General features: G+C 37.6%; 1 protein-coding gene and 1 long non-coding RNA gene across 4 annotated transcripts in view; one reads left to right on the top strand and one right to left on the bottom strand.

Annotated features, from left to right (window-relative positions):
• The window catches only part of LOC101742015 (oxidative stress-induced growth inhibitor 1), a 56,666-nt gene that overhangs the window by 23,042 nt on the left and 9,265 nt on the right, over positions 1 to 24,359 (top strand). For all 3 annotated transcript variants that reach the window (XM_062674434.1, XM_004925999.5, XM_012690262.4), the window contains 3 exons: positions 7,689 to 8,006; positions 11,120 to 11,225; positions 12,573 to 12,672. In XM_062674434.1, the coding sequence (XP_062530418.1) occupies positions 7,934 to 8,006; positions 11,120 to 11,225; positions 12,573 to 12,672 (279 nt within the window). In that variant the 5' untranslated portion in view covers positions 7,689 to 7,933. The remainder of the gene's footprint in view (positions 1 to 7,688; positions 8,007 to 11,119; positions 11,226 to 12,572; positions 12,673 to 24,359) is intronic.
• Positions 19,581 to 22,793, bottom strand: LOC105842875 (uncharacterized). The gene is made up of 2 exons (XR_001140267.4): positions 20,106 to 22,793; positions 19,581 to 20,021 (listed from the first exon to the last, which is right to left on the bottom strand). It is a non-coding gene; the product is annotated as an uncharacterized LOC105842875 (long non-coding RNA).

Below are 24,359 nucleotides of genomic sequence, written 5' to 3'. Positions count from 1 at the left end.
CACCGAGCGGGTGATATTGCTCGGTAGACCGACGGTCCGAATGTTGTTGTTCGGAACTTGTATATATCGCTTTATCTTGAAAATGTAAGCCTGATTCAGGCATCTGTGAATTATCTTGCGTTGTGTGATGGCTACCCGCCACAGATTCAGGGCCAGCGATATCAGATTCTCTCAGGTTGAGCCCGTGAGCTCATCTACCAAACCGAACGTAGTTGGAATAGCCTCTTGAGGCTACCGGCGATTGGCTAATGAACAAAATGTACAAAACCGTTACCGAAATTTCCAAGTCTCTGAACAACAGGTATAAGATGCAAATGAACAATTACTATTCTTAGTGTAGCAATGAGTCAGCTCTTAAAGTAACTTCTGAATGTAAATCCCCAACGAAAAGCCGCGGACCGAGATCTGCATTTTCCTGTTACGTCAAATGATGACCAAACAACCCATATAGCCAGCCATACTGCTTAGAGTCGAACTCGGTGACATCACTTTTGATAGTTAAATATATTGTTACACCGGTGACAGTAACGCCATCTATCGCTGAATAGCCGAACGAATATCGAAGGATCTAGTAACATCTAGAACGCTCGAGAAGTACAACGTCATTTGTTGTCAGATAGCAGAAACACAATACTCGACTTTTGTGGAATATTCTCGATAATTCTAGGGATGTGGTATCGGCTATAAAAGCATTGTAGAGATGGCACGCAGTCAGTCAGTAATCGTAGCTACTCGAAGCGAAACAGCGAACGGATCACCTGAAGCGAAGCGGAAGAAGCGAATTGAGACTTTGAAAGCGTTTTAAGTGTTCTAAAGTGTTGAATACAGTTTTTAGTTGTTCCCCCGTAGAATTTTCATTTATCCCGAACCCCAGCGCGTAACAATATGTACGAAGCAACCCCCGGTGCAGTTTTAAGGGTAGTTTATTATAACAGCTGTTAATAAATACTAGAGGTCCCGCAGTAGTCGAAATTCGACTATAATCAATTGGAATTGTAAGTTTGTACACTATTATGATTGTATTTTATACTTTTATAATCACAAATTTCGCCAAGACTACACTATAAAAAATATTAACAAAGACAAACCATATTCTATTCTCAATTTGACAACAGATGTCAAGAACAAAAGTTTGACAATAAATAGTATGCATGCGTGTGTGCGTCAAATACATGGTATGTAGTGTGTGTAATGTTTTCTTTATTGATTTAATGTATCTTATAAGTATTATTTTAAAAAAATATTAGCATTGTGCACTTCTTCTCTATATTCTCTATAAGCGTGGAAAATTTCATACTCCTCCGTCCGCGCGATTTTCGTAAAAAGGGATACAAAGTTTTTGCTTCACGTATTAATATATAGATAATACTAGGGCAAACCATCGTGGCTTAATAAAGAACAGGCCCGTTATACTCCGTCCCGAGTGATGCGATTTTTGTTGTGCTCCAAACAAAAACGTATGTTCTAAGTAGAGAAGCTCGTATGAACCAACCGCAAGAGCCCCACCGACCAAACGAGTTGAATCACAAAAAAAATTTAGCTCCGTGTACTTTTTACCGGGCATCATTAAGTTTTTGTCGAATTTCGGCCACAAAAAGGTATCTTGAAACTAGTTTTTCAGTTGATCCTTGTATCATTGTGGTGAAAAAACTTGAACATTACTCAGAAAATGTAATTAGCCCCTGTATTCAGTTGTTACTTATATGATTGTGGTTAGTGGGAAAAACTCTTTACAAATTTTCCACCACGGCGGTGCGCTGGTTCAATATTTTTGAAGAAAGTTTTGCGGGGGCGAGTATCGCTAAAGATGCACAAAAGAGGGGAAGGCCGAGGCTAGGCTATGAGGAGTAGACGTACCTGCCAACCCGTCGCTAGCTTCTTCCAGGCTGCAGAATTCGACGCCACTGCTGGACGACGCGTAATGGCGGCGACTTGACACGGCACTCTTCTAAATTATTGTCTATAAAACTTGTATATCACTCGCGCAACGACGAATATGGTCGTCAGTAAGAGTTTGTATAATAGAGAATTAATTTGAGTCCATGAAAATATTTGTGAAAAAATAAGCGGCGTGTGCGTGTACAGCGCGTGCGGTGCGGTCGGCGATAGTCTTCTTTTTTATTTTTGACGTTTTCTTCTTATGTTTCTTTTTTATAAGTGGCCATGCGAGAGGTTTTATGTCTACTCTCATTAAAAAAGAACCAGTGGTGATAAAACTTAAACATTACTTGAACGTGACTAGAAATATAATTGGCCCCTATATTCAGTTGTTAGGTAATGGACACGGTAAATGCCCCACTTTAGAACCTTTTTTGTTTGAGGTCGGTCAACAATAATGTAAACGGTTTTAAGGCCTACAGTTACCATGACACTGAGATATCGTGTCTTGTGTGACAGTTTTTTCTGTAAGCAAACAAAGTTTTTACATTGTTCTTTTCAAGAATGCGAAACGATAATGTTTTGCGGTTTTAAGAATAAAATATCCATATCCACTACAGTATTAAAATTGAGACGATAAATTTACGATCTTACAATCCCTAATGGCTAGTAAAACAACAAAGCGAAGTTAACCTATACAAGCACGCGTTATTAGTTCATTTTAATGAATTTTCGGCTTTTCGGAAGTACATGCCTCAGTTTAAATTTATTGAGTTTTTTGCTGTCGATACGTATCCTAAAGACAATCGCGCTAATTGAAACTCCGATAATATTGGATCGTTTGGAATCCCTGGATCCACTGAGGAACTTCAGTTCTCTCTCTGTTTTATCCCGTACTTTTTTTTTCCTACCTATGCTGATAGCCTTGTGAGGCTATTTCAGCTCCACCCTAACGTTTGTAGGTGAGCTTACGGGGCTCAACCGGAGAGTTGCTAACACTGACTCTAGCAAGAGCAGTGCTTCGCAGAATCTACCACCGGATCGGAAACGCGGCCCACTGAGAAGATCCGGCGAGAAACTCAGTGGGCTGTGTCTATGGGTTAGTTCGCTTGTCGAGCCCTTCGTCGCAAGCGACGGGTTCGATGAGGACGGTGACCGGATCCCGTACTAACGACCCGCCCTCGCTTCGCTTCCGAAACTGTAATTTATTATTGATTTCTCCACTATTTAATGGATGTTATTATAGATATAAACCTTCCTCTTCAATCATTCTATCTATTAAAAAAAAACGCATCAAAATCCGTTGCGTAGTTTTAAAGATTTAAGCATACATAGGGACAGATATAGGGACAGAGAAAGCGACTTTGTTTTATACTATGTAGTGATGTCCCATGGGGAGATATTGTTTGAAACGATCCCATCATCTCCATTTTTTCAGAGCACCACTTCAGTTACATTACCTGGGAATTCCGCGCACATCCACCGTTCTTGTCCGGAGATGTTTTATGCCAAGTACCATTTGGCTTCGGAATCAAATGCCCTCCGCCGTGTTAATTGAACATTACGTTCTTCAAATGGGATTTTAGAAAGAGTTCTCATCGAAGGGCAGCGTTTCGGTTATATCCTTCGCGTTTCTGATGTCCTTCACCGTCGGTAATCATTACCAACAGGTGACCCGTATATATGCCTTAATATATGCCTGAAAGGCAATAAAAAGTGGAAACATTTCAAATGTGATAGGAAAGATGTAATAAATTACATTACAGAGTTGACTATATAAATACATTGCTGACATTGCTTATTGCTCCCCTACACGGTGTTTCCCGAGCGCTATGACATGTTCTTCTTTAAAAGAGGCTTGTGGAGAGTATTAAGCGGTGGGCAGCGACATGGCTCTGTTCCTGGCATTGCTGAAGTCCATGGGCGACGGTAACCACTCACCATCAGGTGGGCCGTACGCTCGTCTGCCTCCAAGGGCAATAAAAAAAAACAAGGTACTCTATTAGTAAGAGTCTCTTTTCGTCGAAGTAACATGTACATGTTTTCTGAATAATAATTGCAGGCATATAGTTTTACAAACTTTGAAAAGCAATCATAACGTCGGATAACCTTTTCAGATACGTTGTACAAAAGCCGATCTAGTCTGAAAAGAATTCTTCAAAGGCTTTACATTGTGAGCCCGAAAACTGTGTGGAAAGCTTTCTTCGAAGCTAGCCATGACCTTTCAACGTCGGCGTGGGTCGCATCGCTACAAATGTTATGAAAGCTTTCGTGAAAAACTTTGAAAATTAAATTCGTTGAAAAGTTTTGTTATACATATTTGTTGGAATGAAAATGAAATTCTCTGAAAAGTTTCGTATTGTGTATTTGTTGGAATATTCGATGGAACTCATCAGACTTGTGCTCACAGCCCCCCTGGTGTTAAGTGGTTACCGAAGCCCATAGACATCTACAATGTAAAATGCGCCCACCTTCAGATATAGGTTCTAAGGTCTCAAGTATAGTTACAACGGCTGCCCCACCCTTCAAACTGAAACGCATTACTGCTTCACGGCAGAAATAGGCGGGGTTGTGGTACCTACCCGTGCGAACTCACAAGAGGTCACCAGTCAACCGTAATCATTTGTTGAGTACGTATTTCATTAGAAAAGTTGGTACCCGTTTGCGGGATTTGAACACCGGTGCATCGCCACACACGAACGCACCGGACGTCTTATCCTTTAGGCCACGACGACTACAAATTACTACAACTAGGGCATCCCTTTCCCGGCAGTAAGAGAATGGATTTCCAACTAGCTTTCGAATAACATAAACAAATTGGCTACCTTTCTCAGCGAATCATTCCAAATCAAATATGGCTAATGCCTGTTTTGGTAATTACTGTTTTTGAAAAAAAAAACAAATAATTTACTTATTATGATTTGTTTGCTTTGGAGACCAGTGACCAGGATAAGACCACTCGAACGATACCGCTAATGCAAGTAACACAGGTGGGCCGTATGCTCATTTCTTTGCTCGTCTGCCTACAAGGGCAATAAAAAATAATAATAAAAAAAAACACATCAAAATATCAAATGACGATAAATAAATCATTAAACTGCATCAAACACTGAAATTTGTTTGACAGAATATGTTCTTAACGGGGTCTAGTTAGTAAAATTAATTATTACTAAAAGAATCGGTTTTATCACATATTCTTACACCTTAGTACGTGATTGTTTACAGTATAAATTATTTCTTATAATATCTCTGCGGCCCGCGGCAGAGCAAACAATTTTAGTAGAAACTAGCGGCCCGCTCCGGCTCCGCCCGGGTCTTTACCAAAAATTTCAACGATATTTGATGTTGTTTTATTATTTTAAATAAAAGAACACTTATTGCGGCATAACTATAATAGTTAGACATATGTTGTCGCGACACTTTTTGTAAATAATAATGTGTTCTACAAAGTCGTAGTACATTATTTTATTTTATCATCAATAGTTTTCGCAGGGCACGCGATGTAAATAATATTTTAGGTAATTTTTTTACTCTTTGAATTACATTATTGGAGTTTTGGTAAGGATCCCTAATTTTTTTCAAAAAAGATTATAGCCTATGTCACTCGGGAATAGTGTAGCTTCCAAACAGTGAAAGAATTTTTCAAATCGGTTCAGTAGTTTCGGAGCCTATTCAATACAAACAAACAAACAAATCTTCCCTCTTTATAATATTAGTATAGAAGTATAGATAAAAAATACTGATATAATATATTTACCATATTTTTCATTACAGATATTTTTTCACGCCAATTCCTAATTAATAAGCTACCCACGTTGCATAAATAATAATTATAATTGATTTAACTATGAGACAATCGCCTTTTGACACTTAATATTAAATATGTCAATTGACTGGCGGTCAACTAAACAGTCCAAAAATGTGTGGCCCGCAGTGATACCTCACATTGTCCTATGTGGCCCTTGACCAGAAAAGTGTGACGACGACTGGTTTATACCATCGAATTATATCGAATCGGTTTTAACACATTTCTGTCTGCAAAGACGATTGGCTTGGCGATTAGCATCACGTTAGGCGCTCAAGAATATCTATAAGGTACTAGCTGACCCGGCAGACTTCGTAGTGCCTCAATCGATAAATAAAAGATCAAAACTTTTGTATAAAATAAACTTAAAACAAACAAAAGGAATCCATTCGACGGGGGACACATCAAAGGAAAAACACAATTGTTATTTTTATTTAATTCCGAGCATTTTCATATTTATCTACCTTTTAAATCTTCCCTGGACTTCCACGAATAATTCAAGACCAAAATTAGTCAAATCGGTCCAGCCGTTCTCGAGTTTTAGCGAGACTAACGAACAGCAATTCATTTTTATAAATAGAGATTTCTTTAGCTATAGAAGGTGTTGCTTCGACTGCCTCTTAGTAACATTTTATGCTAACATGCTAATCTAGTAACCTCGAGGGGTTATTCTAGATTCGCCGAATTAGTTGGTGAGGTCACGGGGCTCAAACCTGATGACGTTGCTAACACGAACCCTAGCGAGTGCCGTGCTTCGCAGAATCAACCACCGGATCGGAAACGCGACCCACTGAGAAGATCCGGCAAAAAAATCAGTGGGCTGTGTCTGTGGGTTAATTTACTTGCCGAGCCCTTAGTCGCAAGCGACGGGTTCGACGAGAACGATGACCGTTGCTTGGGGTACCTAAAAGCACCGTTAGTGGATCGGGAGGATCCGAAATGACGTGTTGTGGGCGACGTCGACTGTTTACCATTTGGTCCGTAGGATCGGCTATGTAGTTACCGGCGGCCACGATGAGAGGGTTCTCGTGTCGTGCCGCATTATCGAAATGAGCTAACATAAGACGTGCTCCATTGTATGTATATTTTTGGTTCCGATGTAAAACTATTATGCTAGAACATTCGATGCCTATAAGTCACGTGGCAAAGGTGTTGCAAACCTATTTAAATGATCAAACGCTAATGACATTATACAAAAAAAAAAAACAAAGTAATAACCGTTTGTCATCATATTAATTATTAACGTTTAACTTTTTTTTATATTTATTAGCCATATATTTTATACGTTATCTGCAACAATGTAGACGGGCTGCAATATTTTAATTAATTTTATTACTACTGATTAAAATGTCACAACACTAGTGGCTTATTGTAAACACGTACATACATCAAAAAGAGAAAAAGAAACTGTAATATATGAGGTTGGTGTCTTTAGAGTTATTTTTGTTCACGGACCTCTGACGCAACTTTAAATTTACAATTGAAATAAGTGTAAGGTGAACATTACTTAATTAAGGGAGAATCGGACTATGGGCAATCTCGCCCAGATAACTTTCTGTACCGAAAAACTATATTTGAGTCGTCTATTATCAAAGGTGGCAATCTGTGCATTTGGACAAAAAAAAATTATTGATATGTCAATACAGATTGATTAGAATATAATCGTCTCCTTCAAAGAATACGGTTCAAAATCTGCATTAAATAAAGGTTAATACTTAACCTGTTATTTATCTAAGATGTCGTTCAAAAGAGTTTTGTGACTGCCAATGGAATACAAAGTCAATAATTCGTTTTTCTGATTTACCAATAATTGTCCAAAAGTCACATTGCCGGCTTTGATAATAGTCGACTCATTTAATCCCACAGCAAACTACAAATGGATAGTATAAGTAACTTTCAGCCGTACAGCATTGCAATTCATTCATTGAAAAATCAAAATATTATTGTTGGGTCCATCCATTGTCAGAATGTTGCCATAACTAAACACCATTGTTCATTGTTTCAGGTATCGACAAGGCTGACAACACTGCTACAGATAGCCGCTAAAAATATTACCAGATCATAAAACAAAAACTGCCCACCATATAAAGACATAACAGACATAGTCCGTAAGACTCAAAACTGCCTGTGATAAAAGTATTTAAAATTTTGCATTTAGCTTAGAATTGTTAAGGAGATTTCGCATAGAAAGATTTTAAGGAATCTTTAGAAGTGGCATTAGGAAGATTGGAAGTATTGGTGCACAGGAAAATGAAGGACAGCATGAGGAGTTGTGAACACGTGCTGACAGACGATGTGGAGTACAAGGAAGTGGTCGTGATAGGTGAGTGTCAAAGATTGTGTTATTTGAAAGCGTTATTTTAAAACTAGCTTTTGCCCGCGACTTCGTCCGCGTGGAATAGTTTGGCATAACGCAAAATTTTACCTGCCTCTTCATTTACGTAGAATATCATCTTTATAAAAACACCTTCACAAATAATGCTTTATTTTAGAACAGATTTGGTTAGCATAAAAAACTTTACAGAGAGCGCCATCCTTAACATATAGATCTATGCTGCCGCGGACTTTTTTTAGATCTTTTAAAGGGGAACAATTCTCTCATATATTATTTTCGCGAAACTTTCACCGTTCCCGCAGCGCACGCAGTGGAAGCTCTCAAAAAGGATTAAAACCCCGATTTTGAAACATTATTTATTGGTGATCCGCTTGCATTGGTCTTCGCGTGATGTTATATAGCCTATAGCATTCCTCGATAAATGGGCTATCTAACACTGAATTTTTCAAATCAGACCAGTAGTTCCAGAGATTAGCGCGTTCAAACAAACAAACTCTTCAGCTTTATAATATTAGTATAGATACGACAAAATTAATTCCTTTTGTCCAGAAACTAGATAGCATGAGTCGACATAATAATACATGCAATAAATTTTCAATTGAAAATTACCTTATTCATATATTAACGGCTTATTTGGGCGCCTAAGATGATCTTATAGTTGAATGCGCATTAAATAAGCCAAACAATGTCGTGTCTTCTAAAAATCATCTACATCATCATTTCATTCTTGTCCACTGCTGGGCACAATTCTCACTCAATTTGTATCACTGAACTAACAGCCTTGACCAGCCCACTCTCACTTCAACGAATAATCTTATTCCTGATCCATTAGAGAAACTGTTAGAAGCTCTGTGGGCTTAATATCTCTATAATGACATTGAATAGTCTTCACATAGTTGCATTAAGTATATATTATATACGTAAATATATGATAAAATAAAGAGCACATGTTCATATACTTGATGAATGGTTCATTTAGTATCAGATCGGTGTCGTGTTACCGGTCCTTATTCTAAAAGTGATCGTTGCGAATCCTTTAATATTCGTGATTTTGGGAATGGTCGTTACGAAAAGCGTTTTGGCTTTAATTCGTAATCGAATGCCAATAATGCATTCCCCGTAATTGAACAATTACGCGAATTCGTCTTAATGTTAATGATGTTGATGGTTTTTTTAATGATTGAGTGATTACTAGTGGACCAGAGGCCTTTTCAGTTTCACCAGGACAGGAGGGCGAGCAAAGGCCTCAGCCAGAAGGGGATTTGTTACTCAGTAGAATCGAGATCTTCGTACCTATAGAAGAACAGCAAATAAGATGGTTAATAGTAAACTGAATTTTATTTTAATCCTCATCATACCGTTGAGAGAGAAACAGTGAACTAAAAAAACACAAAACTGGACCATCGACCCGTTGAAGGTCGTGGAAATCTGCTATTTCGTTTTTTTTCGTCTAATAGTTTCTGTAAAACACGTTCGAATATTTTTGCTGAATTGTGCGTTCCGAAATATCGTTCGTAACAGATTCTGTTTACTACATAGCTAGAGCTTTCTATCTATTTAACACACTGCATATCAGATACCCTTGTAGATAGATAGAACGACGGAGGGAAGATCTTCTACCGAGCGGGTGATATTGCTCGGTAGATCGACGGTCCGAATGTTGTTGTTCGGAACTTGTATATATCGACGCTTGAAAGGCAAACGTGACTAAGCGACAATAACTGCTTTATACATAAATGATAGGCAATAACCATATTCGATGCGCAAAAAATATATTTCTAGGTCTATTAAAATCATTTCAATCCTCTATACAGCTATATTCGTTAAAATAGATTTTTTTTCAGGTATTTCAACTTTAAATTATCTACTGTAAAGTTCACGCATTGTCGCTTAGTCACGTTTGCCTTTCAAGCGTCGATATGCAAGCTTATCTTGAAAATGTCCTAAGCGAGATTCAGGCATCTGTCAAATATCTTGTGTTGTATGATGGCTACCGCTACACCCTCTGTAGCCTCCCTATTCCTTGCGACAAGATGTCGAACGTTCAGGAATGGGACTCCGTACGCCGCGTTGTCAATGTCACCTCAATTGACCCACTGTCTGTCTGCTAAATAAAGTTAGACATGACTGGTATTAAATCGCTTCGCGTCACAACATGACGATTATTGATGAAGATAAAATCCTTTATTGTTGTTAGGGTTGTAAAACGTTCTCTCAAATCCCCGGACCACATTCCTGCTATATCAGCAACATGACTTTTGTTAATCAATTCAAAAAACATGGTATCTGTAATGCGAGTTAAATTTCGTTTTTCGACCTTGTTTAAAGATGACTGCTTTACATCTTAGATATTTACATAATTCGTTTTAATGTTTAATGTCGTCTTTAATTTGTTCTAACGTTTTGATGTCCCACTTAATCTTTCTGTGATCACAATAAATCTTCTGAAGCCTTGACTCAATTAGGAACCAGTCGTAATGTTGAATTGTCATTGATAAAAACGGAAATAATGTTTGTTACCTTTCCAGCCAATGCATCGATGGCACGGACTGAGTTATTTATATTAATTAGCTATTTGCTTTTTAATAATGGGTTGTAAACAAATCTGTTGGTTAAAGATAATTTTTGTTTATGTAACACTATATAGTTTGACAAATAAAAAGATGCAGTCAGTTGTAAAGTCTCGACAGTTGACTAGCTAGGGTGGATATATATACATATTTATTGCCTCCGCTGGCGTCGAAAGAATGGATGACTCCCGAATCTATGCTAAATGGTAGCCCTGATGACTGTAGACCATGTGGACGCCGAACAAAACCTTAAGCCTTAACGGTTTATCCAGAGAAAGCCAAACAGAGATTCGTCTGAAACAATGTAATCGATCGCGCAAAGGTCATTTCCATCCCACTTGTTATTGTAGAAACTTAGATGATGGTATATTCAACATATATGTACAACTCATTTGAAAGATTCTTTTTGGGTTTTTTACAAACGAAAACAAGGCCTAACAAGTGTCTTCAACCATAAAGTCTATGAACGTCTGGCGTATGCAAACTGAAATTTACATTTAATTTTTGTGACAACTGTCTTTTTGTGAACAGGAAATGGGCCCAGCGGTATGGTGACCTCATTCATGCTGGACGGCAATGTACCATACCTCAAACAGATACCAGAAGACTTGCCAATTGACGAGATGCTCAGAGCCAGGTAATATTATCAAATGCTACTTGTTTTGTGATAACCGCCAATTGTGACCAATGCTTCAATACTCTTCATTTAGGAGCCGATGACTGTGGTTTTTATTAAGCTATTGCATAGCTTTTTTAGGGCTTTGAACGCGGTGACCGAATCAAGAAATTCCGTAACGAAAATAAAACCTAACACCCCCACTCCGTCTACCATGTAGTTCGCGTTCAACACATTCACACGTTGCGCTTGTGTAGCGTATGTGAATAAGCGCGCGGCGTGACGTCGCACTGCATGCGCATCATCAAAAGTCTGCCCATCTCTCTCTCGCGCGGTCTAGCTTATGAGTGTGAAGGGGACAGTTAATTTTTACTTTTGTTAATGTTTATAAATATAGTGTGGTCTTATTTTATTATTATTTTAATATTAAATTATTATTGTCTAATTATAATTGCAAAAGTTGATAAAAATGCTATGCAATATTTTTACCGCGGCTGTCCCCGAGTGCCACACGTGTTTTTTTTTGTCTAAACCGTACGCGATATTAAAGGAATCATCGTGCACAGTTTTTTAGTATAAGTCAACCGGTCAGTGAGTCATTTGGGTTATTACAGCGCGAAAAATAACCGAAACATCAAACGAACTAGCTATGTTGTATATATGCTATTTCTCAGTCTTTAAACCGGATCGAAAGACTGCTTCGCGACAGAAACTGGTGCCTGCCTAATTAGTGTGTGTGGGCCTAATTACAAATTTATAAAATGTGCGGTTTTGATTCACATAGCACGCGATTATTCCGTTATCGTGAACTTGCCTAGTTAGTGTTTCTTTAGAAAAAATTGGTACCCGCCTGCAGGATTCGAACACTGATACAGTCGCATCGTACGATACGGGTACCTACACCGGACGGCTTATCCTTAAGCAACGACGACTCCAATTCTCGAAGCCTGTCAGTTGCAATGGGATGGGCCATCGACGTTGCGGTAGCTATCACTTCAGACCCCGTGAGCCTGCCAAACTTTTCACTCTTTACGCTGACAGTATGAGAGAAATATGATTAAATTGTAATAACTTAACTGGACAGAAGTAAATCTTTATCAGAAAGACAGGACCTCATCAAGACTACAGCAACCTATACCATCTAATTGCCTAATTCCTATTTTAAGTACCCTTATTAGAGCATATTGCAAGCCCTTACAGATAAGCGGTAGTGGTGGCGGTAACTGACGGTCCCACCACCGCTGTACTGTTTATTTCTGCAGTGAAGCGACCAAGTGTACAAATGCCTTTGAGGTTTCAACCGTATCTCGGACAGTAAATTTCACTTAATTCATCAGCAATTTCCACTTAAGTTCACCTTCGTTCCAGACTTTCAAACCTTCCCGAAGGCCAGAGCCTGTACGACGCAGACCTCGCGGAGTTGGCCGAGGGATTGGAAGGCAGAAGTCAAAACCCGATACCTATATTGGTGAGCTTCGAAATTTTGTTGTTTCAGCACTAAGTTCTGAATCATCACCTTGTGTCTTGACTGTGGGACCATACTTGCGGAACTAGGGGGGAAATTGTTTTGGCTCGTTTAAACTGAGAGAAGGACAGCAATTTTTTTTTATTGCTTAGATGGTTGGACGAGCTCACAGCCCACCTGGTGTTAAGTGGTTACTGGAGCCTATAGACATACACAACGTAAATGCGCCACCCACCTTGAGATATAAGTTCTAAGGTCTCAAGTATAGTCACAACGGCTGTTCTACCCTTCAAACCGAAACGCATTACTGCTTCACGGCAGAAATAGGCAGGGTGGTGGTACCTACCCACGCGGACTCACAAGAGGTCCTACCACCAGTAAATAAATCTCTAAATGAGCCGCTAGAGCAGTGTAAGAACATTGCGTGTTGTCACCACTGGGTCACGAAGCTGCCCTACTAGACTGGTATTTACGAGGAATTCGATTAACAATTACGAAACGCGTTACATTGAAACAAATTTAATCTAGAAAATTCCCTATCTTAATTATTATGAAACGTATTAAAACGTAAAACATTATTGCGTGTAATTTACACAATAATTACCGCAATAGCCTTTAAAATATCGGGTATCTTATCGTCGGGGCACGCGGGGGACATATTATATATCGAGGGCCGTACTCAGGCATCCCATTGCGGATGGGAGGTAAAATAGTAAAAAAGGGCTCGATTATTTCTTTGAGGTTTTCGTGAGACATAACAAAACCGCCCCTAAAACTAGTTTTATGATTTATATTCGCTTTCTCTGTTTCCGGCTCGTTTGTTCTTCTTCAATATTTAAACATTGTGTAAACTACCGTCTAATTTAAGAAATAAAATACATATTAAAATATCATTAAAAACAAACACTACATATGTCGAGGTCGGGATATTTGTTTGACTTGGTTTTCATCTTCATGATAAGAGGATCCCAAGAGTTAGATAAGCGCCAACCACCTCTTCTATCTATTGAAATATATACATAATATGTGTGTATATATTTGTATGTGTATGCGTGTTGTGTTTCAATGCAACTTTTTTTTATTGCTTAGATGGGTGGACGAGCTCACAGCCCACCTGGTATTAAGTGGTTACTGGAGCCCATGGACATCTACAACGTAAATGCGCCGCCCACCTTGAGATATAAATTCTAAGGTCTCAAGTATAGTTACAACGGCTACCTCACCCTTCAAACCGAAACGCATCACTGCTTCACAGCTTCACGGCAGAAATAGGCAGGATGGTGGTACCTACCCGCGCGGACCCACAAAAGGTCCTACCACCAGTGAAAACCTACCATTATTTCCTCTGCATTATATTTGGTTGACTGGTAAAGAATTTAAGAACTTCAGCATTAAGTCCGCCACTGTATATCAAAACATGAAGTGTCATAAATAAATCAATTGAATAAAGGCTTAGGTATTTATTTAACTTCGTCATTTTCGTGCTCCGTATGTGAAATTAATTTGGTTTCTGTAGGAAGTATTTGGATTTTGTAAAACCTTGTAACATGATATTTACGACTCGAAAAAACTGAAGTAAATAACTCATGAATGAGTTAAGCTCGCCTTTGTACATAGTATTTAGACATTCTTTAAATCTGTTTTTATTGTATTTTCTTTTTGTGTACAATAAGTATAAAATAAAAAATAAAAGTAAATAATGAAGAGGATACATCATTATCATCAAACGTGAAATTCTTAAATGTAATAAAATGTTGCGTCGCAAAACAACTACACTAAACAAACAAAATAAAACAACAGATGAAAGATAAATATAATATAATCCAAGATTGAGCCGTAACTGACCTTCGCAAATTTTAATCAACTCGTCGATTTATCTATGGCTAACAAGACTAGGGACGAAGCAATGGTTTTTTTTATTGCTTAGATGGATGGACGAGCTCACAGCCCACCCGGTGTTAAGTGGTTACTGGAGCCCATAGACATCTACAATGTACATACGCCACCCACCTTGAGATAAGTATAGTTACAACGGCTGCCCCGCCCTTCAAACCGAAACGCTACACTGCTTCACGGCAGAAATAGGCAGGGTAGTGGTACCTACCCGCGCGGACTCACAAGAGGTCCTACCACCAGTATAATTTGTGCTGAATACGTTAATGCGAAACCGCTAACGGAATTTTACCATAGGTCAAACAACCCGCAGCGACCAATATATCATAATTTCTTATCTTCATTTATTTATAACATTAGTTTTATTTAATGATAATAGTTTTACGTTTTTTTTGTCATTTTAGTTAATTTTTTTTGTTGGTATTTCAAGTAAATATGGCTCCGAGTACCTACGCGTAGTTAACGAATCATGCGTGCAATGCATGGCGGAACTTGCCACTTGTAATCTTCAATCTTGGGTTGTAAGGCAAAATAAAAATGTACTGAACCAAAAAAATAATACTACCTGGAGTCACTACGTTCATCCATCCTACGTTTCCAGAGATATTTTTTTCCACATACCTTCCGGCTTTTAAATGAGCTTCCCTCCACGGAGCTTCCCGAGCGCTATGACATGTCCTTCTTCAAACGAGGCTTGTGGAGAGTATTAAACGGTAGGCAGCGGCTTGGCTCGGCCCCTGGCATTTCTGACGTCCATGAGCGACGGTAACCGCTCACCATCAGGTGGGCCGTATGCTCGTCTGCCTACACGCCAATAAAAAAAAATAGATTTTTCGCCCGTACGAAAAGTTTGAGAGCCTGTGGAAACTTAAATATAATCTGACGTTTAGCTACTGAAATAGCGAATGCTGCGTTCTCTAATACTATATCTAGGTCAGCTCGTCTCGACGGTATAGTTCATTGGGGATTTTATCTTTTCAGTAACTAGGTCGTTCACGCCACATCGATCATCGTCTTATAGTTTAGAAGCACGTGTAACTCGATGGCTAATCACCCGATGTAGTCGTGCCGCTATATCACAACACATAACACGTGCTTATTCATGTATCCACCGAGAAGAATTAACATTGTGTAGATATTACAGCTGCCGTTTTTACAAAACATCCGAAGAGTTGTACAAAGATGTCAGAGAGCGTTCAAATAACATTTGGGAACCAATAAACGCGAAAATATACCGTTTTTCATTAATTTTTTTTCTCCAACAATCGCCAAAATTGGAGAAAAAAAAAACAAATCTAGTGCATTAATCCACCCGGGCGTCTTGGGGTGAAATACGCGGTCTGGTTGTGGTGTTGACCGCGATAGAGTGCAGGGGAGTCGTTTAGTGGATAGGTCCCCGAAAACAACCTTGGGCCCGCGGTCTCGCAGCAGCCGGGGACCTCACAGGAGGCTAGGCTCCCGGCCAAAAAAACAAAAAAAAAGTGCATTAATCCATATTTTAGATGAAACCATTGTAAAGTTTGAGCATCACTGAACCCGCTGGGCCTACGTCATCGGCAGCTGTATCACGTATTTCGCAGACAATTAGCAGAAGACAAATATTGTGCAAATATTGCTGTCAACTGTCCATTTCGTATTACGGACTTACAACAAAAAAGCAGATCGCGGACCATCACTAGTGCTGCCTCTGCAGAGCGATTTGTGAAACTTTAGTGCATTCTTTTCCATACAACTAACAACAACTGGCTTAAAGTCGGTATTACGGATGCTTTTGTCTGCCACACGACAGCAGATATTTAGCAATTTCGTTTGTCAAATTTGCGACACCTTTTGTATCTGGTGCTGAATTGTTGCTAACTATCTGCAAGTGTAAAATTAGTGAAATTAAATTATTTTAACTTGATTTAGGTAAGTGTAATTGGTTTAGATCTTTATTTGCGTTTGTGTTTTCCATAGTATTAACATTAAATACAACGCTGGGCAATTTAAGTACATTAATAATGTTGAGGTTATAAAGTTTATTTTTTACAAATTAATATTTCTTCTAGGTATGTACTATGGACAGAGCTCAAATAATAAATGGGGCTTTGGAGTCTAAGGAAATTAGGTCGGATACATACGAATTAGTGCGTTTGCGACGCTGTCTTCGTGATCAAGCCTGACCCCTTAATCTATCGGAAAGTTTGTTCAGAACACATTACAGAATTTCGAAACATCAATATTTACAATTGTGCTCTGAATTAAAGCCGTTAATAACTTAGATCATCAAAACGAACAAGAATAGAAAGTAAAATGCAAGGTACTTATATATATATTCAATTTAACATTTTAATATGTGTAAATAATGAAGAAAATAAAAGATTCACAAAATCTTGTCTTCAAAAGTAGCATTGTTTTTTTGATTTCAGATTTATTCTTAACTAAATGTTTTAAATAACTTGTTTATACAGGTGTTAACAGCATTGCAAAATTTCATACCAGAAACCTGTGGGAATGAGCTTTTTGCATTTTGAGTTAAACTGTAGTAAATCCAATGCCATTAGGGAAGTGGCTATGGCATTAAACAATCTTCCAGTTTTATTGAAACATTTAAAGTTTCTGCAAACAGTACAATGGGTCACAAGTTATTATAAATGGGTAAGTTAAATAATTATCTTATAGTATAGAGCACAAGAGTTCTACTGATTTTACAATTTCCACGAGTCAATCATATAGATCAGTTATATTCTTGAAGCTTTATAACTATAGCTATATATAGCTATATTTTAAACAGAGTTCTGAGAAATGTCAAGTCCTGGTGAAACTGGAAAGGCCTTCAGGCCACCATTAATCTTTCCTACATAATTTTTTTTTAATTCAAAATTTGTCTTATTTTTATAGTACATAGATATTTGAACAATAATAATTTTGTGATTGAAAACATAATATAATAGTAAATAAATTTCTTTTCATTATAGGTTTTACAATAAATTTGGCTATCCTGGGGTTTCGGGGTGTATAGATGGCACTCATTTGCACTTATCAGATCTTCTGAATATGAAGAAAGGTTTTAGAACCGCAAGCATTATCATTTCAAGAATGTGCAAATACTAAGTATTTTGATGAAGCCTATCATTCACAATAACAAACATTTGATAGTACTTATCTAAAGAATTAAAATTTTCAAATAGTGATCTTAACATTTTAAGTATTGATGCAACATTTCGTGATACATTTGTCTGGCTTACCACAACTGAATATGCCTATGCAGGACCTGCACCATAATAGTGAAAAAGTTTTGTTTTTAGGCAAGTAAAACATCATGAGCTCTGTCTCAGTAACCTGACTACAAAATAATACTCAATCTAAAAGTATATTTAAAACTGGGAAGGCCGTTAATATATAGTACTATAGTAATGTTTATTGTCATACCAGGAACACTGTTGACCATTGTGAGTATTGAAGGCCAGTTGGAGATGCTTGTTGGTACATAGAGTACTGCATTATGATCATCATATGATGGCCAAGACCATAATTGTTAGCTTGTATTGCATAACATGGCAAACACACATGGGTTTCCAGTGCCCCAACTCTCTGACGAAGATGCTGAAATTGATGTTTCTTATCAAATTCATAATATTGTATTTTTTGGGAGAGAAGAGGAAACACAGCACTTAGCACCATGTCAACATTCAAGGGTGGTTCAATTGGATTGTGGAGAACAGACATTAAATTTAGTCCAACCTCTGTATTCTAGTAATTTTATGTAGATATTTTTAAAACTGCTGTTCTTAATTATGTGAAATGAGAGGGCAAGAATAGCCTAATTATTTCTGCCTATAATTTTTTAATTGTGTTTAGTGGAAATATACATATTTCCTTAACATTTTTGTGTTTATAGTAAAGGATGGATTCATAACAATTTGTAAGCAAAATTGTGAGGTTGTTTTATTAAGACAATGTTTTAATCTGTCGTGCTCAATTTGTTCTGTATCATTTTATCTTTATGTTAACCCTGTTTGTATGTTGTGTTGTTATATATATTATTGTATATACTGCTGTTTTAAATAATAGAATAGAATGAATAACAAATCGACTAGTAATTCATTATTCTTCTAGATTTTGTTGGATACTTACATGAATATTACTTACAAAATGAAAAACATAATTCATAATTTAGACAAAATGTGGATCAACCACCACTGATTTTTGTTCATTGTGATAATAATAATATAAATATAAATATTTACTAACAATCACGCCACGTTAACTGGTCCCGTGATAAGTTCGTAAAGAACTTGTGTTACAGGTACCAGATAACGGAAATAAATGTAGGATTTTTATTATACACATACATATATTTAATATACATCCATAACCCTGGAAAAGACATTTATATTTATCATACAAATATCTTCACTTGGCGGGATTCGAACCCGCGACCCCCGTGTGTAGCGACCATGTCACTTACCACTACACCAGACGGCCGATAGATAAGTTTGATAATTATTTTTTTGTGTAATTTTGTTTTATTTGAATAATAATTCTTAAATTAAGAAATCGTAGTTTGTTTGTAATACATGTCCAACTTCTTGCCGCATGAAATTGAAGCCACAATTGAAATATAATATCGACTGCCGATGACTTCAAAGAAACATAACTGAACTTGGGGCCGAGGTAAGTAGGATGATAGCAAGGTGATAGCTCTATAACCCTATAGACTAGAAGCAGAACATGCCAAATACTGTGAATACAAAATATACAATGAAGCTAAATACTGGTATTCTACTGGTGGTAGGACCACTTGTGAGTCCGCACGAGTAGGTACTACCACTCCGTCTATTTCTACCGTGAAGCAGTAATGCGTTTCGTTTTGAAGGGTAGAGCAGCCGTTGTAACTATACTGAGACCTTAGAACTTATATCTCAAGGTGGGTGGCGCATTTACGTTGTAGATGGCTATGGGCTCCAGTAACCACTTAACACCAGGTGGGCTGTAAGCTCGTCCACCCATCTTAGCAATAAAAAAATAAATAGTCATTTTGAAATGCTAAGTTGAGAGTAGTTTTATTAGCGTAAAATATGCTCATTAGTGTCATAAAATTTACTGTAGTACCAGCCTAAAGTAAAACGTACATATTTGGATTTGCTTGACTATTGTAACAAGCGCTATTTCGTTTTTATGGTAATATAAACTATTACGGACTCACACGGAAATGGTAATATAAACTATTACGGACGGAACAAAATTGAACTTATTATTTTAAACAAGGTTTTTGCCGATATTGGTCAATTCCTTGAATTTTTTTAACTGAGATACAAATATCTCAGCTGGAAGATGCGCGGCCTCTGCCTGCGTACGAGCAGCCTCTGCTGAAATGAAAGCTGCATGAGCCAGTGGTTCGCCTTAGTTTCCATTTTCTCCTCTTTCTACAACTACAGCTCACGATGGGTCTACTCTTGTTTGTTGTCCGCTATAGTCTAGATAATATAATTATTGATTAACATTCTTACTGCCGTGAGTGAGTGCAAAGAGTACCTGGTTATTGAATAAAAATTACTTACTAAATATTGGCCTGATATTTGCAATGAAGCTTCTCTTAAGATGGCTTCGTCGACGAAAAACTGGGCTAATTATACAAATAAATACTTATTTATTGTCTTAAAATATGAGATTCGTTTGTTTAAAAATAATATAGAACATTAAGTTAATGTCTGACATGCAGTTTCCTATTCACGTCATATTGCCCATGACCTTGGGTGAACATTATTTTGAATAGTCTGCACAGCTTTTATTTCCCTTCAAGCTGTGAAAGAGTGCACTATATTTCTGGTATTCAAATCAAAGCCTACTCTTTCCAAGTCAAACAAATCCACTATCTATTACTTGATAAAGAATAGCAGCATCTCGCCTAGAATATCATCGACTGGTTGTTCTAGCGTTGTCGGCCTCATGTCGGTGTGAGATGGATTTGTTACACAGTTACACGTTATTATTGATAAAACCATAAAACTAACTCATTTATTCTAGAATTTACTATTTAATTTGAAATCGTCGTGGCCTAAGCGGTGTAGTAGAGACGGCCGACTTTCTAATAAAGATGCGACTAAACCAGTGTTAGAATCCCGCAGGCAGATATCAATAAATCCAATGAAACACGTATTTGACATATATAGGTACATGGAAGACTTCCATGATTAAGGATTCATTCATCTTTTATTTAAAATCAAATTAGCAAATATTCTTTAAGAAATCGTTGGTGGTAGGGCGTTTGATTAACCCGCAAGACCACCATTCCGCCCATTTCTACCGCGAAGCAGTAATGCGTTGCAATTTGAAGAATGGGGCAGCCGTTTTGGTATACAGTTGAAACTCAGACCTCGTTTCTAAAGGTGGGGGCGGCATTCACGTTGTGAGGTCTATACCACTTAACACTAGATGGGTTGTGAGCTTATGTACTTACTTAATTGATAATGAAATTAATAAATTAGGCTATAATTTTAATCCATTCTTTTTTAAAATAGGTTCATAACGTAAACAACTATCTGATTACAAATTATCAAACGATTACAAAAACAAATGTTATCAGTGTTTGACATGACACAATTACATTTTTATAGCTATCATTCAAAATAAAGGAAAAATTATTATTAGATCACTTATTTTTAGTAACGCTTCATCGAAAAGAACAGAATTAGCAGCTCTCACTTGGCGTTTCAAACGTGAATTCCACTTAAACATTTTGAAATGTTTATAATAATATGTAACGCGCTTTTATAAAATCATTTGCCGGTTTGTTCAGCAAAAAAAAAAAAGTAATGTGGCTTTTTAGTGCCAATTATTGCTACCCGATTGCGACTGGCGCTAGTTGTATGACAGAAAACTGCAGTAAGCGGTAAGCGAACAATCGCGGTACGTGATACGAAATAATTTGACGTTTTGCGATCGGTCGCGACGCGTCTGCACAACATCTGCAAAATTGTGGCTGTCGCAAATTTTTACGTGATCAGGGGGCCGGTTACTCCAAGAGCCTTCATGAAGTATCTCTAGTCAGTAAGACACCGTTTGCCTTCGCCTTGTCGTTAAAAAAAACATCCAACAATAAAAACTTTTAAGTGACCAGACTAGAATCCTTGACCCAATACCCATTAAGTCATTCGATCGTGTCGCCACTAGACTTACACAATTGATCCTTATTAGTATGTATCATATGGCCGGTCGATATATTATTTAGTACTACCCATGGACTCAACACACTGAGTTTCTCGTCGGATCTTCTCAGTTGGTCACGTTTCCGATTCGGTAGTAGATTCTGCGAAGCACTGCTCTTGCTAGGGCTAGTGTTATGTCTCCTAGACTGAGCCCTGTGAGCTCACCTATCAGAATAGTCCCCTTAATCTAACAGCTAATAGGTATCGGAAAAAATTACTTAGTGTCACCGCCTAATAAAACTAATTTTTTACTATGTGCGTCGGTGGCGAGGGTCGATGACCGAAGATGTACTCTCTTAACCCGACCGCCGAAAAAGAAGGGTAATGCTTTTGAGAGTCTGTGCGTGTGTGAGGGTTTCTTTAATACACCATATCTTATGTATATCTGAAGGGATTTGAATGTAATCCTTGGATTGTTGGAATCCTTCATCATCTCTTTTTTTTTTCTTGGCAGTGTTGTTGTATTTTAATTTGTTATTAATATTTGCGATTTTTTTTATTTATTGCATAGGTAGGTGGTCGAAGCCCTTAAGTGGTTACCGGAGCCCATAAACAATGAAACATATCGACGCTTGAAAGGCAAACGTGACTAAGCGACAATGCGTGAACTTTACAGTAGACTAATAAAATTTAAAGTTAAAATACCTGAAAACAAAATTTATTTTAACGAATCTAGCTGTAGTAGAATCTAGCTAGTAGCTGTAGGATTGAAATTATTACAATAAACCTAGAAATATATATTTTTTGCGCATCGAATATGGTTATTGCCTATCATTTATGTACAAAGCAGTTATTGTCGCTTAGTCACGTTTACCTTTCAAGCGTCGATATAATAAAACATACATTAAACACAATAAATAAGCACATAGACAACGTAAATGCCTTTGAGATATGAGTTAAGGTCTCAGTATAGTTACAACGGCTGCCCCACCCTTCGAACCGAAACGCATTACTGCTTCACGGCAGAAATAGATAGGGCGGTGGCACCTACCCGTGCGGACTTACAAGAGGTCCTACCCCCAGTAAATCCTAGTATCTTGCCATAGAAAAGAAAACGCCACCTCGTAAATATCAGCGATACATTACATTGTTGCTATTAGATCTAAGATCACCTGAAAAACGTTTTAATCCGATTTCACCTAAATAATTTAATTTCAAAAATAAATATAATCATTTATTTATTTATTTAGACACACCAACAGCAATACACACAAAACATTCAAGCTTAAAATTAACAAGTATAAAATTAAGTCCTGGTATGTAAGCCAGTTACAGGCATGTACAGCAATCTCTTATAACAAACTATGACATGTTACAGCTATTTTACAAACAGCGGAAAAATAGGCTAAATTTAAATGTTAACAGCACGACGTAAAAAAAATTTTAAAAATAACTTGAAAACAAGAGTTAACTACTTGACATTCTCTCATCAATTATAAGCAAAGGAACTTGGATACTAGTTCGTTTTTGAGACCAGGACACGTGTCGTTAAAAATATCGAACCAGTTTTCGTGTGCTAATTCTTAATCTTAAAAAAATTTAAACAGAAACAGGCACGTGTATTATCGTAAGACATAATTTAGTATTGACCTCTTATCTACAAAACTGATTGATTTAATTACTACATTCTCGTGAAGTCTATAAATAATTAAAACGACCAGCGCTTTAACCTTGTGCGTCGGGTTATTTTAATATGGCAATCGTTTTTGTCGTTTGTTGGCCTTCGCGGAAGCAGGACTACCAACATTGATGTTTTTAAATGTTTTGGAAATCGATTTAACCCTTTGACTCCCATATCACCGGTCACCGGTGTCCTACACGGCGCACTGAAGTAATTATGTCGATTTCTGTTACTAAGACTCCTGGATTGCCTTACCCTTTGCCTTCTTTTGTTTGTTAATGTATGTCTTAGTCTATTAAGTATGTTAAAAATAGATTCATTCTAAGTATTGATTCGGTTTCGTCTTTCCCAGAGTCTACTAGATATTCCGGCGCCTTAGTACATGTAGCCTTAGTACATACAACAGAAATCGACATGATTGTTTCAGGGCGCCGCGTAGTGTACCCGTGACCTACAAGGCAGTCAAAGTGTTAATAAAGTACCAACATAGTAAGTAACAATGACAAAATCGTGGCCTAAAAGATTAGACGTCTAGTGTATTCTTATCAAGCGATGCGACGGTACCGATGTTCGAATCTCATAGATAGGTAACGGTTTTTTTTTAAATGTATTACGTACTTATGCTCACAAATTACTTTCAAAAGGAACTGTTATAATAAGAAAATGACCGTTAAATATTTAAAAAAAAAGCGTAATTATGGATGCTAGGCCGTGCATACGAGCCCCCGACCACTCGCGCTTATTGCTGTGTGACAGTTTAGCATATAATGGATACGTGAGCATACGTGAACATTTGTACATATAGTTTGAGACAAATTGTAAACATTAACAATATAACCCAGGTATCACGCCCGCGAGGCCGCTATGCTTTTCTCAAACTCATTTAAAGTCAAATTAATTAATCTCTTCTTCTTTTTCTCCACCTTATCCCACTAGGTTCTCTCTCTCTCTCTCTCTCTCTCTCTCAGGTCGTCATTCACACACTC

The sequence above is a fragment of the Bombyx mori genome, chromosome 20 (assembly GCF_030269925.1).
Source record: "Bombyx mori chromosome 20, ASM3026992v2".
NCBI classification, from domain to species: Eukaryota; Metazoa; Arthropoda; class Insecta; order Lepidoptera; family Bombycidae; genus Bombyx; species Bombyx mori.
Note: the sequence above shows the minus strand (reverse complement) of the source record. Positions and strands in the feature narration are given on the sequence as shown.